Source organism: Vulpes vulpes, chromosome 14 (genome assembly GCF_048418805.1).
Source record: "Vulpes vulpes isolate BD-2025 chromosome 14, VulVul3, whole genome shotgun sequence".
In the NCBI taxonomy this organism is placed as follows: domain Eukaryota; kingdom Metazoa; phylum Chordata; class Mammalia; order Carnivora; family Canidae; genus Vulpes; species Vulpes vulpes.
The window spans coordinates 71,680,872-71,700,513 of NC_132793.1; the positions used below are offsets into that span (position 1 = coordinate 71,680,872).

Genomic DNA, 19,642 nt, shown 5'->3' on the forward strand with positions numbered 1-19,642 from the left:
TAGATGATAGAATACATTGTTGGGAAATAGCAAAAATAAAAGCACTTTATGGTTTTTGCTAAAACTTCTAAAATGTTTTGATAAAGCATTAAAGGTAATTTTCTGTCTTTACCTATCGTCCAGTTTGAGTCTAATGTCTTTAATTAAGAATATTCCAAAAAGTGAAAAGCCCCTATGAGTTTTTTTTAAAACATTCCTAGGCTGTGAAACATTGGGAGTTTTTTTCCAAATCTTTATTTAAGAGCATCTAAATACAGTCATTAAATATGGTCTATTCAACACATTCTCCCTAGACTTCTCTTTTCATTCATGGACTATATCTGACCCACAACTATCTATTTGTGGCTACATACATCTCACAGGATGGAGAACCTGAAATAGAAACAAAAGGACAGAGTGGTTGAAAGCCACCAAGGTCACACATAGGATCACAACAGCAAAAGATGATAAGATCAAGGATGTAAGCAGAACACTTAGTCATAGGAAGTAAGAGGAAGTATATGGCTATTGTGGAAAGAGAGAGGAAGCTGTAGATCAAGGAACATTAATAAACCTAAAGGTAAAGTTCTTACAAGAATTGTCCACGTGGAAAATAAAGATTCCTATAATTTTAAAAAATTCACATCATAAGAAAAGCTTCATGAATTAGAGAACAAAGAAGAAATATGTTAACTTATTCAATGTTATGTATTCTTTTTTTCATAAATACCAATTTTATCTTTTTGCTTCAATTACGTCTTGATTAATTAAATGCTTACCACAGGTGTGTGGTTTTATAAGTGCATAGTTTATAGGAACAAACACATCATGAGTACAGATCCCACAAGTCATAGATTCATACTTTAATCCTCCTTCATTTTTGAAGAATGCCTGACTTCCTCCTAGGCATGTTTAGGATTGTCATTTTCTGAAAGAGATTTTCATTGAACAGTGGTTACTATTACTTAATTATGTATTCCTGAACTGATTAAAATTCATGGAAACAATGGTGGCTTTTTCTTTAATGTTTAACTGTGATACATATAATATTTTTATTCCTGATGTGTACACAAGTGCAGCTTTATTTTTATTATTATTGAATTGACTAGTAAAGTCAGCAAATTGAATTATAAGCCCTAACTCTGAAAGACAACAATCATCTCAAGAAGGTCAGCCCTGCAGTTTTGTACAATCATAGTTGTACAAAACTGCACAGTTAGATGAATTGGTTTAATATACAACTGATTGGTAGACGGAAATGACTATCACTTTTTATTTTAAAATGGTCAAAATAGTTTTCAACTAAGCTTATCCAGTGGCAAAATCAAAGTTGTAAGCCAATAAAAGACTCAGTCATCAGTTTCAAAATACAAATAATCAGTGCATTTTTGGCTTTAGCATGTATGTTACTTTATCTCCTGAATTCAAAAGACTTGCAAATTTATCATGGACTCTATTGTTTAAATCATGTCTTTTCCTTTTTTTTTTTTTTAGGTGGACCTGCTGGTTCCTACCAAAGTAACTGGCATTATTACACAAGGAGCTAAGGATTTTGGTCATGTACAGTTCGTAGGCTCCTACAAACTAGCTTACAGCAATGATGGAGAACACTGGACTGTATACCAAGATGAAAAACAAAGAAAAGATAAGGTAAGTGATCCAAGTGGTTTGTAACATCCAGAAATGGAAGACCAAACTGTATTTAAGTTTGATTTAGTGAACTATTTATACATATGCCTTAAAAATAATGGCTATATACAACTGAAAAAATGTATGTTAAATAAAAAACTTTAACATTCCCATAGTCTCAATTAGCTAAGATCCACCTAAATAAAATTTGCTTATATTTTATAAACCTAATAGAAACAAAAAATTTAATAAAGCACATGTAAATGATCATTGTTTGAATACTTGCCACTATTAATTTTGTTTTTTAAAAAGATTTTATTGTTTTAATTTTAAAAAGAGAGCACACACACATGCAAGCTGGGTAAGGGGCAGAGGGTGAGGAGGAGGGAGAGAATCTCAGGCTGACTCCTCACTGAGCGTGGAGCCCAACTCGGGGCTTGATCTCATGACCCTGAGATCATGATCTGAGACAAACCAAGAGTCAGACATTGTACATGATACATTTTCTCAGCAATATTAAGCCTGGCATGGCTATTCCAGTGAGTCAACAGAGTTTAAATTCAATTCACATAAAATTCATTTTAAGGGAGACATGTTTCTAGGTTTCAATGATAAAATCCACACCTATTTACCTTTTAACATCTCATAACACACACAGACACACACACACTTTACATTTTAGTATCTCAGAAATTGGTTTATTTTACAATGTCACAATTAAATTGGGAGCATTTATTATTTTCTAGAAGAAGCTAAAATAATGGTATGTTTTCTAATCAATAGATCTTAGATGGAATGGATATAGGATTTTTTTTTCTTTAAATTGTCTTCAAATATATTTGTGAGCCCTGGACAAATACCTGCCATGATTTATGGCAAATAACTGTTTCAGTCTCTACCTTTTACTTTCTTACAGTAGTCATTCTGATGCATAGAGAATGAAAATACATTCCATAAGATGAAGCTTTTTAAACTTCATAATTGTATAGCTCTTGAAATTAATTTTAAGGTAGATAAGTATTCTTATCTAATATCCATGTGTAATAGTCACTAAAAAGCACATTTGGAGGGACACCTGGGTTGGTTAAGTGTCCACCTCTTGGTTTCAGCTCAGGTCATGATCTCAGGGTCATGGAACTGAGCCTTGAGTAGGGCTCCACTCTCAGCAGGAGTCTGCTTGAAATTCTCTCTCTCCCTCTCCATCTGCCCCTCCCCCCCAACATGTGCATGCTCTCTCTATCCCCCCTCTCTCTCCCTCCCTCTCTAAAATAAATATTTTTAAAAAAAAGCAGTTAGACTCGCAAAATCCTTGTATAGATTGATTTAGGAAAGAGGTATAAATTAAAATATGATCAAACTATTGTACTGATGAAATACTTTTTTGTCTCTATTTACATTAAGCATGTGACTTTATGATTATATGTGAATATTTTTTTAATTTTTCCCTTAATAGACTAAGCAATTGCACATTAATGCATTTTATTTCATGATCTCTCTATGAAACGTGTGTAAAATTTTTGTCGGGTTGACCAAGTTACTTGATAGTGTTCAGGTTTTCTGTGTTACTGATTTTCTATCTACTTGTCCTATCAATTATGGAAAAAGCAATGTGGAAATCTCCAGCTCTAATTGTGATGTTCCTGATTTCTTCTTGCAGTTATATCAGTGTTTGCTTGATGTATTTTGTAGCTCTGTTAAAAGATGCCTGAATAAGTGGGACTGTAATGTACACTTGATCAAATAGCTCCTCTATGATTAGAAAATTATCTTTTAATCCCTGGAAATATTTTTGATCTGGAATCTCCTTTACTGGCATTAAGAGAGGTTCTCCAGCTTTCTTTTGCTTAATGCTACATTGGTGTGGGGTTTTTTTCATACTTTTAACTCATTTATACCTTATATTTTAAATACATTTCTTCTACAGAATTTTTTTTTAAGATTTCATTCATTTGAAAAAAAAAAAGATTTCATTCATTTATTCATGAAAGACACACAGAGAGAAAGAAAGAGCAAACAGAGACACAGGCAGAGGGAGAAGCAGGCTGCATGCAGGGGAGCCTGACACAGGACTCCATCCCGGGTCTCCAGGATCAAGCCCTGGGCTGAAGGCGGCGCCAAACCGCTGAGCCCCCCGGGGCTGCCCTTAAATACATTTCTTCTATGCAGCATATAGTTGGGTCTCCTTTTTACAACTTTACTATCTCTGCTTTTTAGTCAGAGCATTTAAACCATTTATATTTGATACGAATGTTAATATTATTGGGTTTAAATCTATTATCTTTCTATTTTCCTACTTGTTGCATCTTTTCTACTTCTTTCTTTTCTTCTTCTTTTGGATTTGTAGGATTTTTTAATGATTCCTGTTGGTATTTTTTTGTTGTTGTTGACTTATTTGCTGTAACTTTTTTTTATTATTGCAGTGATTTCTGTAGAGTTTATACCATACATTTTAAGCTTACTAGTCTACCTTCAAATTAATGCAGAGCCGCAGAAACCTACCTCTGGAAGCACAAAATAGATCACAACTATAAACCCATATACTTAGGAGCCACACTTATTATAATACATGATTTTGACATTCCCCACATAAGTTTTACAATAAAGAAATAGGCTCCCACTAGGCAAGTTGGTCAACTATGAGAGTAAGCTGATACTCAGTGAAAAGGATGTAGACCAGAATTCTGATGTGAGACAGTAAATCAGTGTCATCGATCAATATAAAAATTTCTGAAGAATTAAACCATTTTAATATTATAAACATTACAATTAGCTAAGCCTACACCAAGTAACTGGCAGTTTTAAAATTAAATGTAGCCAGTTTATTTATGGTATTATAACTAATTCAGTATGATAAAGAAAAACATTAGATAAGTTTAATATGTATTACTGAAAAAAAAAAAAAGAACAAACTCCAATAAACTGTACCTAAGAAAACAGCAATTACTATTATGGTAAAGAAATACTATATGTTTAAGAAGGAAGAGCAAAAGTTCTTTGAACACTTGGAAATATAGGCACGATATATATTATACACACACATATCTCTATGTATGTCTGTATTCCAAAATACTTATATACCAGAGTATACATTTGTATATATCCAAATAATTATTGTGCTTTGTCATTATTACTATTTTTACTAGTTATTTACCTATACAGAAAGCTTTTATGCATAAAAGGTGTGCTTTTCTTTACAGAAGCCCTCTGCAATTTAGCAATTAATTTTTTTTCTGAGTAAGTCATTTCCTATTGATTCCTAATATTCTTTGTGAGTTTTTCATGGTTACTTTCCATAAGGGAAAAAGTCTTCAATATTTACGAGTGCAAATTCAGGTACAAACTTTCATCCACGTAAATATTATAAATGAATTGAATGTTTCAAAGCAAAACATGTGCTTGTGAAATGTTTTATGTATGAACATTTCACAAGGAAACATTTACAAAATTTTCTAATTTTTTTTTGTATCTTTCAGTTTTTATTGACTTCTTGCTCTAATAGATTTTAGGGATGTGGGTGTAGGAGTCTGATATAGATTCAGAAACAAGATTACTTCAGAAAAACGATCTCAGAATAATAGCAATTTTCTAGGTTTACCACAAGTGGTGTAAATGAAATACTAAAAATGTATGAATGCCGATTTTTTTTTTAAAAAAATGTATGAATGCCCTTTCTGTTTTTCATTAGTCACAACTGACTAAGCCTCAGGAAAACAACACCAAGGAAAAAGTACACATGTACAGAAGAGTGTCTAATTGTGTGTGTCATTGTATATGGATGTATGTATATATGTGTGTGTTTATGCCAAAAGTTAATTAAAGAAAAATAGATGCCTGTTCTTTTCATTGAAATGTCAGTTTTTCACTATCTTCCCAGAGCCTGTATATGAATTGCATTTACTTTAGCATTTTATTTTTTGACAAAATTCCACATTATATCTTTCATGATGGAGCACATGATGATACTGTCTCATCACAATCTCTATTCTTATTTTTCTCTTTCTTGTCTCCAATATTTCCTAACATTTAACTAACTTTTATATTTCTCCACACTATGAATTCAGATACATTTTTTATTTAAAAGTCAAATGTTCCTTTGCTCTCGTGAAAATGACATTTGTTTTATACTCTTGGAACTGGTTTTTACTGCAGTTAGCAGGAAAATTGCAAAATTTGACAGACACTTCCAGTATTTAATTTTTAAGGTTATAAGCCAAAGTAAAACAATAATAAATTTCAGGAAGGGTTCTCATATGGAAAAATTAGAAATGAAAATGGATTTTCTCATCCCATATATTAGTCATAGTGTCATGGTGTTTAAATAAACCTAAATTCACTCCATGGGGGCTTTCTTCTTTGGGAAAAAAGCTGTAGTATTCTCTCCCCCTCCCTGAAATTGTCCAGGTTTTTTAAAAGCATAAATCAAAAATTTGCAACTTCACTCTGGATTTTCTGTACAAGAAAATCCAAAACTGTTTCCAGTAAGATTTTATTGGTCCTTAAAGATCAATGCCACATATTCATCAAGAGCAATCTTGCAACATCTTGGTGAACTCTAATTCACTGATTACCAGAATTGCCTGATCATAGCACTCATGGGGGAGCCTGTTAAAAAATACACATTTCTGGGTCCTGCCTCTGACTGTGGGGAATCTAAATGTTTCCAGAGGCTCCAGCTAATTTGAATAATAAGCATGTGTAGGAAAGATGACTCTAACTGGCACCAAATTTAAGTTTTTGAAACTAAGTGTAGTTTTGTATTTTTCTAGTCAGAATGGAATGTATTATCTTTAGGACTGATTGGCCTCTAATTTGTCAGTGGGTGTCAGTATGAATCAATGTCTCAAAAGTAAGTTTAGATTTTAATGTTTGCCAGTTCTCTCATGAACAGCAGCAAGTAACATGTATTAGCTTTAAACAAATCTTAAATTTAAATAATAGATTTAAGTAGTTTAGGACACAGATTAGGTGGGAAAGCATCTAGAACGATGTGACGTTTATCTTCATTCAATCCTGTATTCCACAGACAGTTATTGTCCTCTCTGTGTTGGATGTATTGGGGGGGTGGGGGGGAACCTGAATATGACAGTGGCCCAAAGAAATCCAATCCTAGTCTAATGAGGAACTCGAGAACGGTAGAAAAACTTTGATTCAGTCAGTTCATTTTGAAGACTCAAAATCCAACCTACCAAGTGTATTATTTGATAAAAATAACTGTAGGAAATAAGTAGCACAAGCTTAGAGTTATCTAAGAACAATAATAATAATAATAATATGATCATTTCAAAGAAGTCTATGCAAAAAAAAAAAAATTCTGGTTCTTCTCTACTTCCCTTCTTTTCTCAATATCCTTGTTTAAAAAAAAAAAAAAAAAAGCAGCAACGTCAACGTCACCAGTCCTTATTAGCAAAGCCTTCATAATCTGCATTGGAGGATATATTCAAATAAATCAGTAATTACAGATGCTGCAGGGTATTCTTTTATTCCTGCTGAAGCTGGCACTCTCAGGTAGCTGAAATTAAATTTGAATATTGAAAGCCTCCGAAGTCCAGCTCCTCAGTGAGGCAGAGGTCAGATGAGATGTCAGTTCAGTAATCAGAGCCATGCTGCTCTTTTGAAATTTGACCTGGGTGAGAAATATGGAACCTCCGGAATCCCCTGGGAGGTAAAGTAAATGGAATCCCCAGTGGCATTCGGCGACTTCGAGGATTCTAGCAGGGGGAAGTGAAAGAGGATGAATTAGCCTTTCAAGGTGGAGCAGCCACATGTTTCTGAGCAGCAGGATCAGGGACAGAGTCTCTCCATTTCGCATGGAGACCATTAGTCTCATCCACTCAGGGTCTTGTTCCTATTTTCAAATAAGGCAACGAGAGAAAGGAAAGACGCTGTTTTTCTGAAAGAAGTTTCCAACAATTAATTGACTCTACACAAAGCACTCAGCTTCAAAAACAGCAAATTAGTTGTGCCCCTACACGACAGAGATTTATATGCAGTCACTATAGTGTACTTAGTTAGATATTGGGTGAGTGACTTAACTGGAACTAAGTTAAGGAAACAATACCATAGTTTCAGCATTGTCTAAAAATAAGGACAGTGTTATTTAAATAAACACCATCTGGAATCGACTGTTATTTCGAATTTTATCTGCTTTCTTTCTTGTCATAATTCAGTATTATGGAACCTAGCTGGGATATGTGTTGGTAGAAAGAACATACAGTTAATTGCCTGTATTCCCATAAATGTAGATGTTATCAGATCTTCAAACTCAGGACACAACCTGAGAATGTTTCTTCTGTTTTGGCAGAATATAAAGTTCAATGATGAGCCTGCCATTTTTAATTTTAAATTATATTAAAAAGCCCAGCCCAGGAGTTGATAGGCAGAGAAAACAGTGAAAGTCATGAGTCCACTTTTAATGCAAGACAAAAAAAAAAAATGCACAGAACTAAGAAATTATTTTTTTAAGATTTTTATTTATTTATTCATGAGCAACAGAAAGGCAGAGACATAGGCAGAGGGAGAAGCCCAATGTGGGACTCCAGGATCACAACCTGAGCCAAACGCAGATGTGCAACCACTGGGAGCCACCCAGGTGCCTAGAAGTAAGAAATTAAAAGAAAAAAACAAAAACAGTGCAATCTTAGGGGCTGAAGTGTTCATCAAGACTAAATGAAGGTTGATAATATGGAGAGACTAAATAGTTACTAAAAACATGTGAATAAAGACATTTAGTTATTGCCATAATCTGTATATACCAACCAAAAAAATCAAGGAGATCCTGTAATTCCTTATGTACCTTTTAAATTTGATGCTTTTGACAAAAAAAAGAATGGAGTCTCTGTAAATTTTACTAAGGTCCCTGACCAAGAAGGCCGTGTCTCAAGACTAACCCAGTATAGAAGAACTGATTTATCAAAGTGAACGTCATTTGTAAACTTAGATCTGCCTGCTGGAATGGGAAAGGACAACCACACTGAACAAATTTAAATTCGGAAAGCAGCGTGTTTCACCAGTGAGAAGTGTGATAGCAGTTAAGGTGCACAGAGAACAGCACGATGGGGACTCACCAATCACAATCCGTTGTGAGATGGGGACTTGGGGGTCAGAAACAAGGAAGAAGACTGGATGCAAATCCAGACATAAATAGACAAGGGCAGTTCAGCTACAGGGAAGACTGTATTTCCATTTCCAAATTTAACGCGAACTCCCAGTGTTCTGCCTACCCAAAGATGTTTGGTCCTCAATATAGGGTAAAGAGTTTAAGACAAGGAAAGGAAGGGCAGACTAGGAAATGGGATTTATGGGATGGAGGTGAGCAGGACAAGGGTTAGTAACTTAAATAATTGCAGTTGTAGAATCCAGTAACTAGCTAAATACTGGAGATAAAAGACAAACCAAAATGATAGACAAGCCACAGGAGCAATCAGAAGCTATTGATCTTAAGGAGCTCATTAAGAAGTCATTCCGTTTATTTGGAGACGGCAAAAGAAAGCTGGTTGTCTTTCTTCAAGGATCAGTTTTGAAGTTGCAGAGAAAATTCTTTGTATGTCATGCCACAGTCTATGATATTAAAGACAAGCAGCGAAACGATATGGTTAATTTTGTTCATGGAAACCTTTACCTTTCTTAGATGGCATTTGGATTTTTCAATCTTCATGTAAAACAAAAAACAAAAGCAGTGTACTGGTCTGAGGATTCACCATAAGGTAGTAGGAAAAAACAAGTAAACGTCAGACACAAAAATCCATAAACTCACCAGTATGGGGGTGGGTTGGAAGAAGGAAGAAGGAAAACATCCCTGCCTCTATGACTCCTATTTAGTGACAGATAAAATCCCAGCGCAGATGCTATGAGATATTGTTCTCCATAAGACAGAAGTTTAAGGCGTTAAGTAACAAAAATTCAACCAAGTAAATTTGAAGATCTCATTGGCTTTATGAAATGATTCATGAATGGGCGGCACCCCATCTAGCAAGTAGAGGGAGCGCAGAGGAGTTGTACAAAATGGAAGGTTTTTATAGCCGGAGAAGAGAGCAAGACCTGTATTAGCAAAAGAGGATTGTTGTAGGCAAGGCTGCTTTCCCCTAAAAGTCAAAGCAAGAGGGTCTTATCATGCAGAATTACTTCATCTTCCTCTGGGGCAGTGGAGAGAGCCCTGTGGCAGACTCATTGGCGCCCACTCAAAAATTCCTGACTGACCAGTTAAGACCACATTTCTGGGGGAGGTTGAAACTGCAATTAGATTAACAAGTAAGCCCCAGTTTACAAACTCGGCCTAACTGGCCTAACTGATGCCCTTCTGGGCCAGTGGTTTTGTTTTTAACAATGGAGACAGAAGCAAACAATGCAGAGAAATGCAGTGAGGGATGGATATATGTTTTTAATGTGTGCTGATTGTCTTCTGTCCTAAAAACTCAAGAACTTTGTTTCCAGAAAATTTGATAAGCTATCTTAAAATTTGAGACCATGAAAAACATGTGAAAACCACAGGAAATATGTTATATAACATGCCATTAAAGTAAAATGTTCATTAAAAATAACTTTCTATTATTATATATTATTACTACATTTATGGCCTGAATTTTCACAGTGCTCAAAAGCCAAAACACTTTAATGTCTTAATTTTTGTCATCCCAATCTGCCATCACTCATCAGAAATAATATAAATAAAAATTAAAAAATAAAATAAGTAAAATTAAAAAATATCCGCACTGAAAATTCTGAACATCTCATGTTTATGTTTATGTTTATGTTTATGTTTGTTTATGTTAGACCGACCTATTATTAGACACAATTGTATAGTGACAGTATTCCTCAATGGAATAGAATTACTCATTCTCCTGTTTAGGTCATGCTTGTATATGACTGGAAAGACCATCAAGTGTTAACCCAACTATAATCTTAGGCATCAATTAAAAAGGTTAACCCCCTAAAAATACTGATTAGCGATAGGTCCCCAAGAGAATGGTCAAGGCTAAAAAACTTTTTAAAATTGTTGAAAATTCAAGTATGTAATTATTCATTAAAAAGCAGTAATGAAACTGATTGAAGCAGGAGAGCTTAGCGGAGAAGATTTTTGAGTATTGATTAGAAAAAATAGAGTCCTATTTAATGTGAATCTGGTAGTTATCATTCCCACTATGAAAGTGAGCACTTGATCAGTCTGAGTATAAGAAAAAACTATGTCATTATTCTGATTGTTGGAACTATGCATTTCCAGTTGGCTAGAACACAGCCAAAGTATGAACCCATTTTATTTCTAAATAATTACCAAACGGCTAATATTCTGAATGCTTAATATATTTTGAAGGTGACAAAATCCCCAAGGACCCCAGTTCTACATGGCAGGCATGCCTTTTTTACCACTCACCATCATACCAAATCAGCTGTAATGCATGAGACAAAAATCTCTAACTTTCAAAATGAATTAGTATTCTAGTCTTTTTCTACTTTTTCATAGTTTAAATCTGAAAAAGGATAAAAGATATTTGTCATAATTCCATGTTTATGAGAAACTGTGGAAGGATTTCTGGATCTGCCACACCCTATGAAATGACCCATTGAGTAGTGATTCCCATACACTTCCTTTTGTTGGATCTCAAGGAGAAAGCATATTTATATGGATGGAGAAAGCATATTTATATGTGCTCTCAAGGCACACATCTGTACTAAGCCCCTTGGGGCCCTTATTATAGAGGCAACTCATTTCTCATCATTATAAAGCTTCTGGTGTCATTTGAGACACAAAACTGATTAAAAGATAAGTTCAAAAAATAAAGATGAACCCAATGATTGTACCTGCATGAAAGGGGTATTTTTCCCAGTTTTTCTGCAGAAAGAAAAAGCAACCAGAAGACCAAACATAGGAGTTAATTTCCGGCTTTCCAATAAAGCCAGAAATAGAATTAATTTTGTACAGATAAAAAAAATGTTAAATAGCAATAATTAAAGGAAGGCACTCTTCATAAGTGAGTGAAAAAATCACTTTTACATAGCAAAATATCACTGTTATTTCTTTTCTTCTATTTTGTACTTTACCAGTACCTATGAATATCAGCAAAGGTGATTTTTTTCCTCCCGATGTCAAATATAATTTAATAATCAGTATACCCTCAACACATTGAGACAAAAAGACCCAGGAGCCCCTGACCAAAGTAGAGTTTGCACCTGCTCAGCTCAGGGCCAGGATTCTCTCTGCTTTTTACTTACGGTTGCTAGATTTGGCAAACAAAAGTGTAGCGCACCCTATTAAATTTGAATTTCAGATGAGTAATGAGTAATTCTATTAGTATAAGTATATCCCAAATCTTCTATCTTGCCACTCTGTCTCCATTGAAGATCTCCTAGATCTTCCAGCTACACCAGATGTTCTCCTGCACCCAGGAAGGGGGAATAAAGTGAGAATGCCTTTCTTCTATGTCCAGGGAAATATACACACATATGCACAAACCTCACAAACTGCTTCATCTCCGAGGTTCCACATTGCCAGCTCGTCATCCAGCTCCAGAATTATCTTCCGCAACTCCCTGATTCTGTTTCTTCCTCAACACCAGTCTGGCTTAGAAGAAACATGGCCAAATGCTTAAGTCACTACAGTGCTCATTCTTATTGCTCTGTACTAAGTCATTTCTGAACAAAATAGGTGGAGACTCTTTGAAGAGATGTGAAGTGAGGGAAAGGTTCCTAAAATGGGGTGGGAATTATCAGACACCCATTTCTCTACTGCCACATCATTGAAAATCTTCTATGACGGGTAGAGTCAGACTGCAGATTGTTCTGATACAATGCAAAATGGCCTGTGCGATTTAGGAAATTTTGAGATGAAGATTGAGCTTCATTAGAGAAGCAGACTGTTTGTACTTTTATAGAAAAGAAGAAAGGCATTTCTACATTTCTGATGTTAGACTAAAAAAGAAAAAAATTAGATGGTCTTGCTATCCAGATACTCTTGGTGATATCTCCTATAGATAGGTATCTTTGAAAAGCAGATGATATTTCAGTTCTATTTTTTTCTGTAGGAATATTTCTTATGGCAATCAAAAATCTGACTGCTAGAGAGAGGGTAGTTTAAATCTCTAGCCACAGTTTAGAATGGCATATTTTATGTTTCATAAATCTTTATAGGCAATCATCCTATGCGATATATTTGCTAGGATATTCTTGTTTCCTAAGGAGACTTTCATCATAAAAGAAATTAAATATGGTGGTGTGTCCTACCTACTAAATGACTTCTAGACTGAGTATTCCAAATGCCACCAAATGTGGGAGAAAGAAGGTAACATCAACAGAGTTAGAAAGTTTTGCTTTGATTTTTCTCGGTGTCTTTTTCCAGGGTTAAGACTTAACAGAACTCTTATGAATTTCTCAGGGAGGCTCTTCTAGCTCTTTGTAAGAAGTGACCAGCTCCCCAGCTACTTGGAGGTGAGGCTATGCAAGTAAAGCACAGAAGGAGTGGCTACCCTTTCCCCATTCCCCTTCCTCTGTCATCTGCCTGGGTTGGATCTCAGCAATTCCTTAGCTCAACTTGTCACTCTAGCAGTGGACTAGGGGATCACAGGTATAATCTATGGCAGTTTACCAGAAATAGGGTGGTTGGCCATTACTGTGGAGACTTAGATCCCTTCATCTCAGATCTCTGTGAGTCGGTTGAGCCCTTCTATGAGAGACCAGAAATGAAGAGTTCTAAAAAATTCTCCCGGGGATCCCTGGGTGGCTCAGTGGTTTAGTGCCGCCTTCGGCCCAGGGTGTGGTCCTGGAGTCCTAGGATCGAGTCGAGTCCCACATCAGGCTCCCTTCATGGAGCCTGCTTCTCCCTCTGCCTGTGTCTCTGCCTCTGTGTGTGTGTGTGTGTGTCCCTCATGAATAAATAAATAAAATCTTAAAAAAAAAATTATCCCAAAGCTGTGCAATTTCCTCCTCTTTCCCAAAACTCCCAACCCCCAGAGTACTAAAGAGGAATGACTCTTAGAAAGATATCACAGCCCTCTTTTCCAGTCAAGAATTAAAAATCAGCCAACCAGCTTTCTCATCAATTACAGGAAAATGAAAGAATGTGTGACAGCTTGAAAAGCAATAAATGACCCTATATTGTTAGAGTAGAAAGTAAAAGACAACATATTTGCATTTTTTTGACCAGTCTTTCACTGGTGCATTTTGAAGGGAAAAAAGAAAAGTGTAACAGAGAAAACAATAGAGTGCAGATAACACTGCAAGAACTCTAAGTGAACATCAAATTTGTGGTTTAGTAAAAATTTGGGGGATATAATCAGAGATTTATATACACTAGGAACATGAAGCAAAGCCAGATCAGTTCAGTGAAATGTAGCAATCCCTGAAGCCAAAGACCTACTTTTTTACATAATTACAAAAGAGAGCAAACTTCAGAGCCACAAGAAATCTCCTGAGGGCAGCAATGGGAGTGGAATTCATTTTCTCAGAGAATCCATATATTCATTTTAATGGTTTAAAATGATTCATGCACTAGTGGAAGAAAGACATGGAACTTGTCCCCATGTTTTTCTTCTACTTCCCCCATCAAACAAAAATGTTCTGTAATTGGACCTTTGAAGTTAAATCTTTGGATAGGCAGTTTGAAAGCCTCATATAATTTCATTGAGGGAGCTTGAGAAGCAGAGAAATTTCTGAAGGAACGAGGGTCCAGATTTTAAAGGGCTTGTGGAACAAAATAACATTTTGAAAGGAACACAGATAAAAATTGGTATCAAATATGAAATATGGTACAGAATGATTTATATATGTCACCATGTTCTGCAGCTTTCAGAAAACCTGCCAGTTTCCCAGGGGATTTCAAATTAATCCCTAGTAGATGGCCAAAGTAATATTCCCCAAGGACTATAGAAGCTTTTGCAGAAATGACATTAAAGAAATATAGAAGAATGAAGATGTTGAGTTGTTTTGTTACTCAAATATGTAAAAGAACAAGTAACGCTAGTTGCTTGATGTATTTATTAGGTGTATGTTCATGAGAATAAACATCACCTAGAAAACAGAAATAAAAAGAGAAAGTAAAATGGAGAGAGTAGAGCCTAACAATAAGAGATTTAGAAAGTGTACTCAAGGGCCACAATAAATAAATTTCAGAAAATTGTCATGTTAAAATTTATTCAAAGAATCATAAAAGAATAAGTTCACAATTAATTTTGAAACCTGAGTATCTCTGACAGGCCTGGCACATAATGTTGAGGAAGTTTGGGGCACAATTCTTTCAGACAATTGATATCCCTTTTCAGACTAATCAATGGTACAAGTATCAAAAAGTCCTCTGTAAAACCTATAGCCCTTCAGCATCAATTACTCATTGCAAAGTTTGGGAGTTCCCAAATCCACTCTCACTTCAGGCCTCAGTTGCAAGTAGAGGTCCCCAAGACCACTTCAGGTTTGATGATAGCTCGATAGAAGGATTCACAGAACTCATTTAAAACTATTATACTGACAGTTACAGTTTCTAAAAGCGAAAGGATTCAGATAAAAATCAGCCAATAAAATAGGCATATGGAGCAGAATCCAGAAGAATTTTAGGCTGAGCCTTCAGTTGTTTACTCTCAGAATCTTAAGCAATGATGTGTGACATACAATATGCAGTAAGTATTGCCAACCAGGAATCCAACCACCTCAGCCTTGATGTTCAAAGTTTTTATTGAAGCTCGGTCATATAGACATGGTTTACTACCTGCAAGGCAGACTTTAGTCTCCAGCCCCTTCCGTGGTCAAGCTGGTCCAAAGCCCCTACCATAAATCACATTGTTCAGCATAAACTACCTGGTGTGGCCCAAGGCTCCCATGTAAACAAACACAGTCTTATCACGCAGAACTTCCCAAGGGTATATAGATTATCTCCCAAAAGTCAGACTTCCTTTTGGATGAGGTTAAGATTATATGGCATGCTCATATTACACAAAGTTGTATGATCCATACTCTCCTCAGTGAAATAACATATGTCTGCCAACACTGTGACTATACTAGATTGGACACACCTTGAGTGTGTACAGATATGGTCACATGCCCATAAATTGTTTCGGTTGGCTATGGCCTTACTTCAGCTGCACCTTTGGAAGGCAGTATTCTATTCAAGAATGCTTCGGGTTGGAAGACACTGGGGCGGCTCCCTGTACCTCTCTGCCAATGAGGATTTTTGCTGCAGCATTGTTGGGATGTGCTATAGTGAGGACTCATCCCCCAACTCATTCCACTACAGACTGATGATCAGTTGTTAACCCAATCTCCGAACTCCAACAAAACCCTTTCTTTATGTGTGTGTGCACCTCAGAATGTGATTCTCAATATGCACTATTTTTCAAGGAACATTTCCTAGAATATTGGAATTTACCTGGAAACTTATTTGTTTCCTTATTACATCTGAAAGAATGTACTTATATTTAGACTAATTTTGTTACAGAGTTTCATTGGTTTAGTGGAATTGATTGGAGAGAAAACCATCAAGAATGATACACCAGCCATTCAATCATGAAATGGTTTCAGGATGCTGATAAATTTTCCTAGAAAATTGAATTCACTGAATAATAGCTAGAGTCTATGTAAGCTAAAATAATCAAACTTTGGTTTAAGACTTCTTATATCCAATCACTAACAGAAGTTTCATACATGTAAAACTTCCGATAGGATTTCCTTTTAAGGTGATGTATATTTATTCCACTTACAGTTTTCTGTAAATTATAACACAATAATTGTGTGTTACTTTCTAATGAAAAGTTCTGATTTTAGGAATGCTTTAATATTGGGCAAACTAGAACATAAATTGAAAATTAGTCTAAAAGACATAGAATGAAAAAAAATACAAATTAAAGACAGAATGAGAAACAACTGAGATCTTCTTATAAAGACTATCCAAATAGATAAATATTGTGTTTGTGCATTAGACCTTAAGTCATTAGAGCATTGATTCAAGTTGTAACTCTGAAATTTTTTATAGTCCAAAAGAAATTCAAGTAATGTTAATAATAGGTATGTAAAAAATGACTTTTATGATGCTGAACTATAAACTAATAAGTGTAAGTCCTTTATGTCACCCACAAAAGTCAGATTTTATACTCACATAATACATAAATGGTTACTTTATGAAATAGATACTTAAATCCTGTGTCCACTAAATTTCCAATATTTTATATAGACCATAATCTTAACTACAAATTGCTATTTTTAAAATGTCATGATTCAATAAAATGAAATGAAATTGGAATAAATATAAATGTCTACATCCACTATAAATCTATTTTACAAGTAAGTAAAACATTGGGAAAATCCTGGCTCAAGAGAAATTCTATGAAAAAGTTCTAAGTTTTTTTAACCATTAGTCATCAATCATGACAGAAAATGTAACATAATTGTTTTAAATTTTAGACTACATTGATAGAGGTATTGTATCCAAAACAAAGGTACACTCTATATTTTGAGCCACTTAGGTCATAACTACATACAATGTCCAAATAAATACCATACTTTAATCGAGTCATAGTTAAAGCAGAGGGTATTCAATGCAATGCAATCAAGATGATTAGTTTGAAAATCATCTTACATGAGGAATATTTTTAAGCAACCACAAATGTTGAACCTAAAGCACTAATTTTGAGTTTATGAGAGACTTGTGTTAATTATTATCAAATAAACCTAAAAGTATTTTTCTTTTGATTGATACCATCTATGCTTGTTGAGAATAAAGCACTAGGATCAATAGATGGAAATTAGAAGAGATATATGTCAGCCTAACTCAAGGGCAGATTTTCAGTGTCTAAATACATAACTGTTATATTGAGAAGTTGCATTACCATTGCTGAAATTTCCATGTCAGAAAAGTTAGAGGAAAGTTGGTGCTGGCAGATTCTTTTCCAAGGCTCAGATTCTTCCACTCCATGAGTAGAATTATATAAAAACAGTGTTTCTTGGGGCGACTGCGTGGCTCAGTGGTTGAACCTCTGCCTTTGGCTCAGGTTGTGATCCCAGAGTCATGGGATCGAGTCCCATGTTGGGCCCCCTGCATGGACCCTGCTTCTCCCTCTACCTGTATCTCTGCCTCTCTGTCTCTGTGTCTCTCATGAATAAATAAATAAAATATTTAAAATAAAACCAATGTTTCTCAGGGATCAGAGCTGGAAAAGACTTTGTTTCTAACTACTTTATAAGTATTCTGGATGAAAGAAAACAGAATTGAAATTGTATATGCTGAATAATTTTTTTTCTCTTTTTCACTCCTCCCTCCCTCCCCATACAAATGCTGCTCTAGGGTAATAGACTTTTATCTTTGTCTTAATCCTTTAAGGGTATTAGATCAGTGTACAGACATAGTCAATGAAGCCAATGGTGTGTTTGACACCATTGCTAAGGCAAATGCAAACAATAGCTTATTCAAGCCTTGCATTTTCACAATATCTGGAATCCCAGTTATAGTTCTAGCCTCCACATATCAAAAGTAAAATAATAAAATCTAGAAAGGGGAGAACAAAAGGCCATAGGGAAGAACTGATGGTAACCTGAGACCTTGCTAAAATATGACTCATTAGCTTTGAGAGCTCAGGGAGGCCATCTAAAAAATACTTAAAATTGCTGGTTATTTGGATGACATGAACATAAATTCCAAATGGTTAGAACAATGAGAGTGTCTTTAAAATCTTTTTTTTTTTAAAGATGTATTTATTTTAAAGAGAGAGAGAAGTCTCAAGCAGGAGTAGGGGCAAAGGGAGAAGGGGAGAGAGAATCCCAAGCAGACTCCCTGCTGAGCACAGAGCCCAATGCAGGGTTTGATCCCAGGACCCTGAGATCATGACCTGAGCCAAAACCAAGAGACTGACCCACTGAGTCACCCAGGTGCCCCTCTCTTTAAATCTTTTAATGCATTATTTAGGACAGGTAAAAAGAAATATATCTTCTGAGACCAGATGGCATTCTAAATAAATAGTATGTGCAAGAAATCCCCCCAAGAATTCCTCAACAGCTGTGAAATGCAGTTATACATCATGGCTACTATGTCATCCTTCTGATGGTGTCATGAAGGATGATCCTGCCTTTTTGGCAGTCTCCCACTGATGACATCTACTCTGGCCTGAATAGACTATTGTCCCTAGTGAAGAATGACAAGTCTCATCTTACAAAAAAAAATATTAAAACTTTGCTGGAAGCAACATTTAATAGTTTTATCTGACAGTCTTTCTGTGTTGAGATTTGAATCCTCATTAGAATATGATTTGAATTTTAAGTAGTATCACAGGAGAGTTGACATTGAAAAACAGAATCCAAGAGCTCAGACACATGGAGGCAGTTGCAATTCTCTCTATTATTATCTAGGCTGTAACTGTGGAAGCCTCTCCCAAGTACCTTCAGCGTCTTTTTCTTGAGGGCCTTGTATGCTGGGGAAAGCCTGAGAGATCCCTAAGCATTATCATGTCTGAGTGCATCAGCAAACTTGTCATCAGCTAATCAGCTAAGCCTCCTCCTGAAACTGAAGCATATGCGTACTCTTTTCTAAAAACTTCTCAAGCTATTTTTCTCATATACAGTTTTTCCATTCTATATGGAGGTATGATGTTTTCCATCAGTCTTTTCAGACTTTGATTTCCGTTGAGGTGCTTATAGCTCTGAAGTGTGTCTGCGAAAGCACGTTTCTAGAATTTTTACACATTTTTAAAAGTCAACTAAGAATACTGAATTTGCATTCCTTTGCTGGGTGAAACACTGAAATAGCATTCTTAAGCAAGATCTTCCTAGTTCTGGAGACAAGAAAACAGGACATGGGCCACAGGTTTGTACAGCAAGTTCAAGATGTCATGCTAGAATTTGCAAGTATGTGCTTTGTGTTCTCTGCTGTGTCATTTCCGGGAGACTTCCCAAAATAAAAGCACATCTTCGCTACCTTCAGGCCATGGTTTGGGTGATTCCAAGATAGACTGTGGATGCTTTTCTGTGAACATTTTTGTTTTTTAAGTTATTCTGTCTTATGAAACTTCATTTAATTTTTTAAATGAGCACTCAAATATCTATGACTTTCACACCTTAAATCAGAAGTGTC

The 19,642-nt window shown here is 35.5% G+C and overlaps 1 protein-coding gene across 2 annotated transcripts in view; it reads left to right on the forward strand.

Annotated features, from left to right (window-relative positions):
- EDIL3 (EGF like repeats and discoidin domains 3) overlaps nucleotides 1-19,642 on the forward strand; it is a 388,297-nt gene that overhangs the window by 363,683 nt on the left and 4,972 nt on the right. For both annotated transcript variants that reach the window (XM_072736863.1, XM_072736862.1), the window contains one exon: nucleotides 1,474-1,629. In XM_072736863.1, coding sequence (XP_072592964.1) covers nucleotides 1,474-1,629 — 156 coding nt within the window. The remainder of the gene's footprint in view (nucleotides 1-1,473; nucleotides 1,630-19,642) is intronic.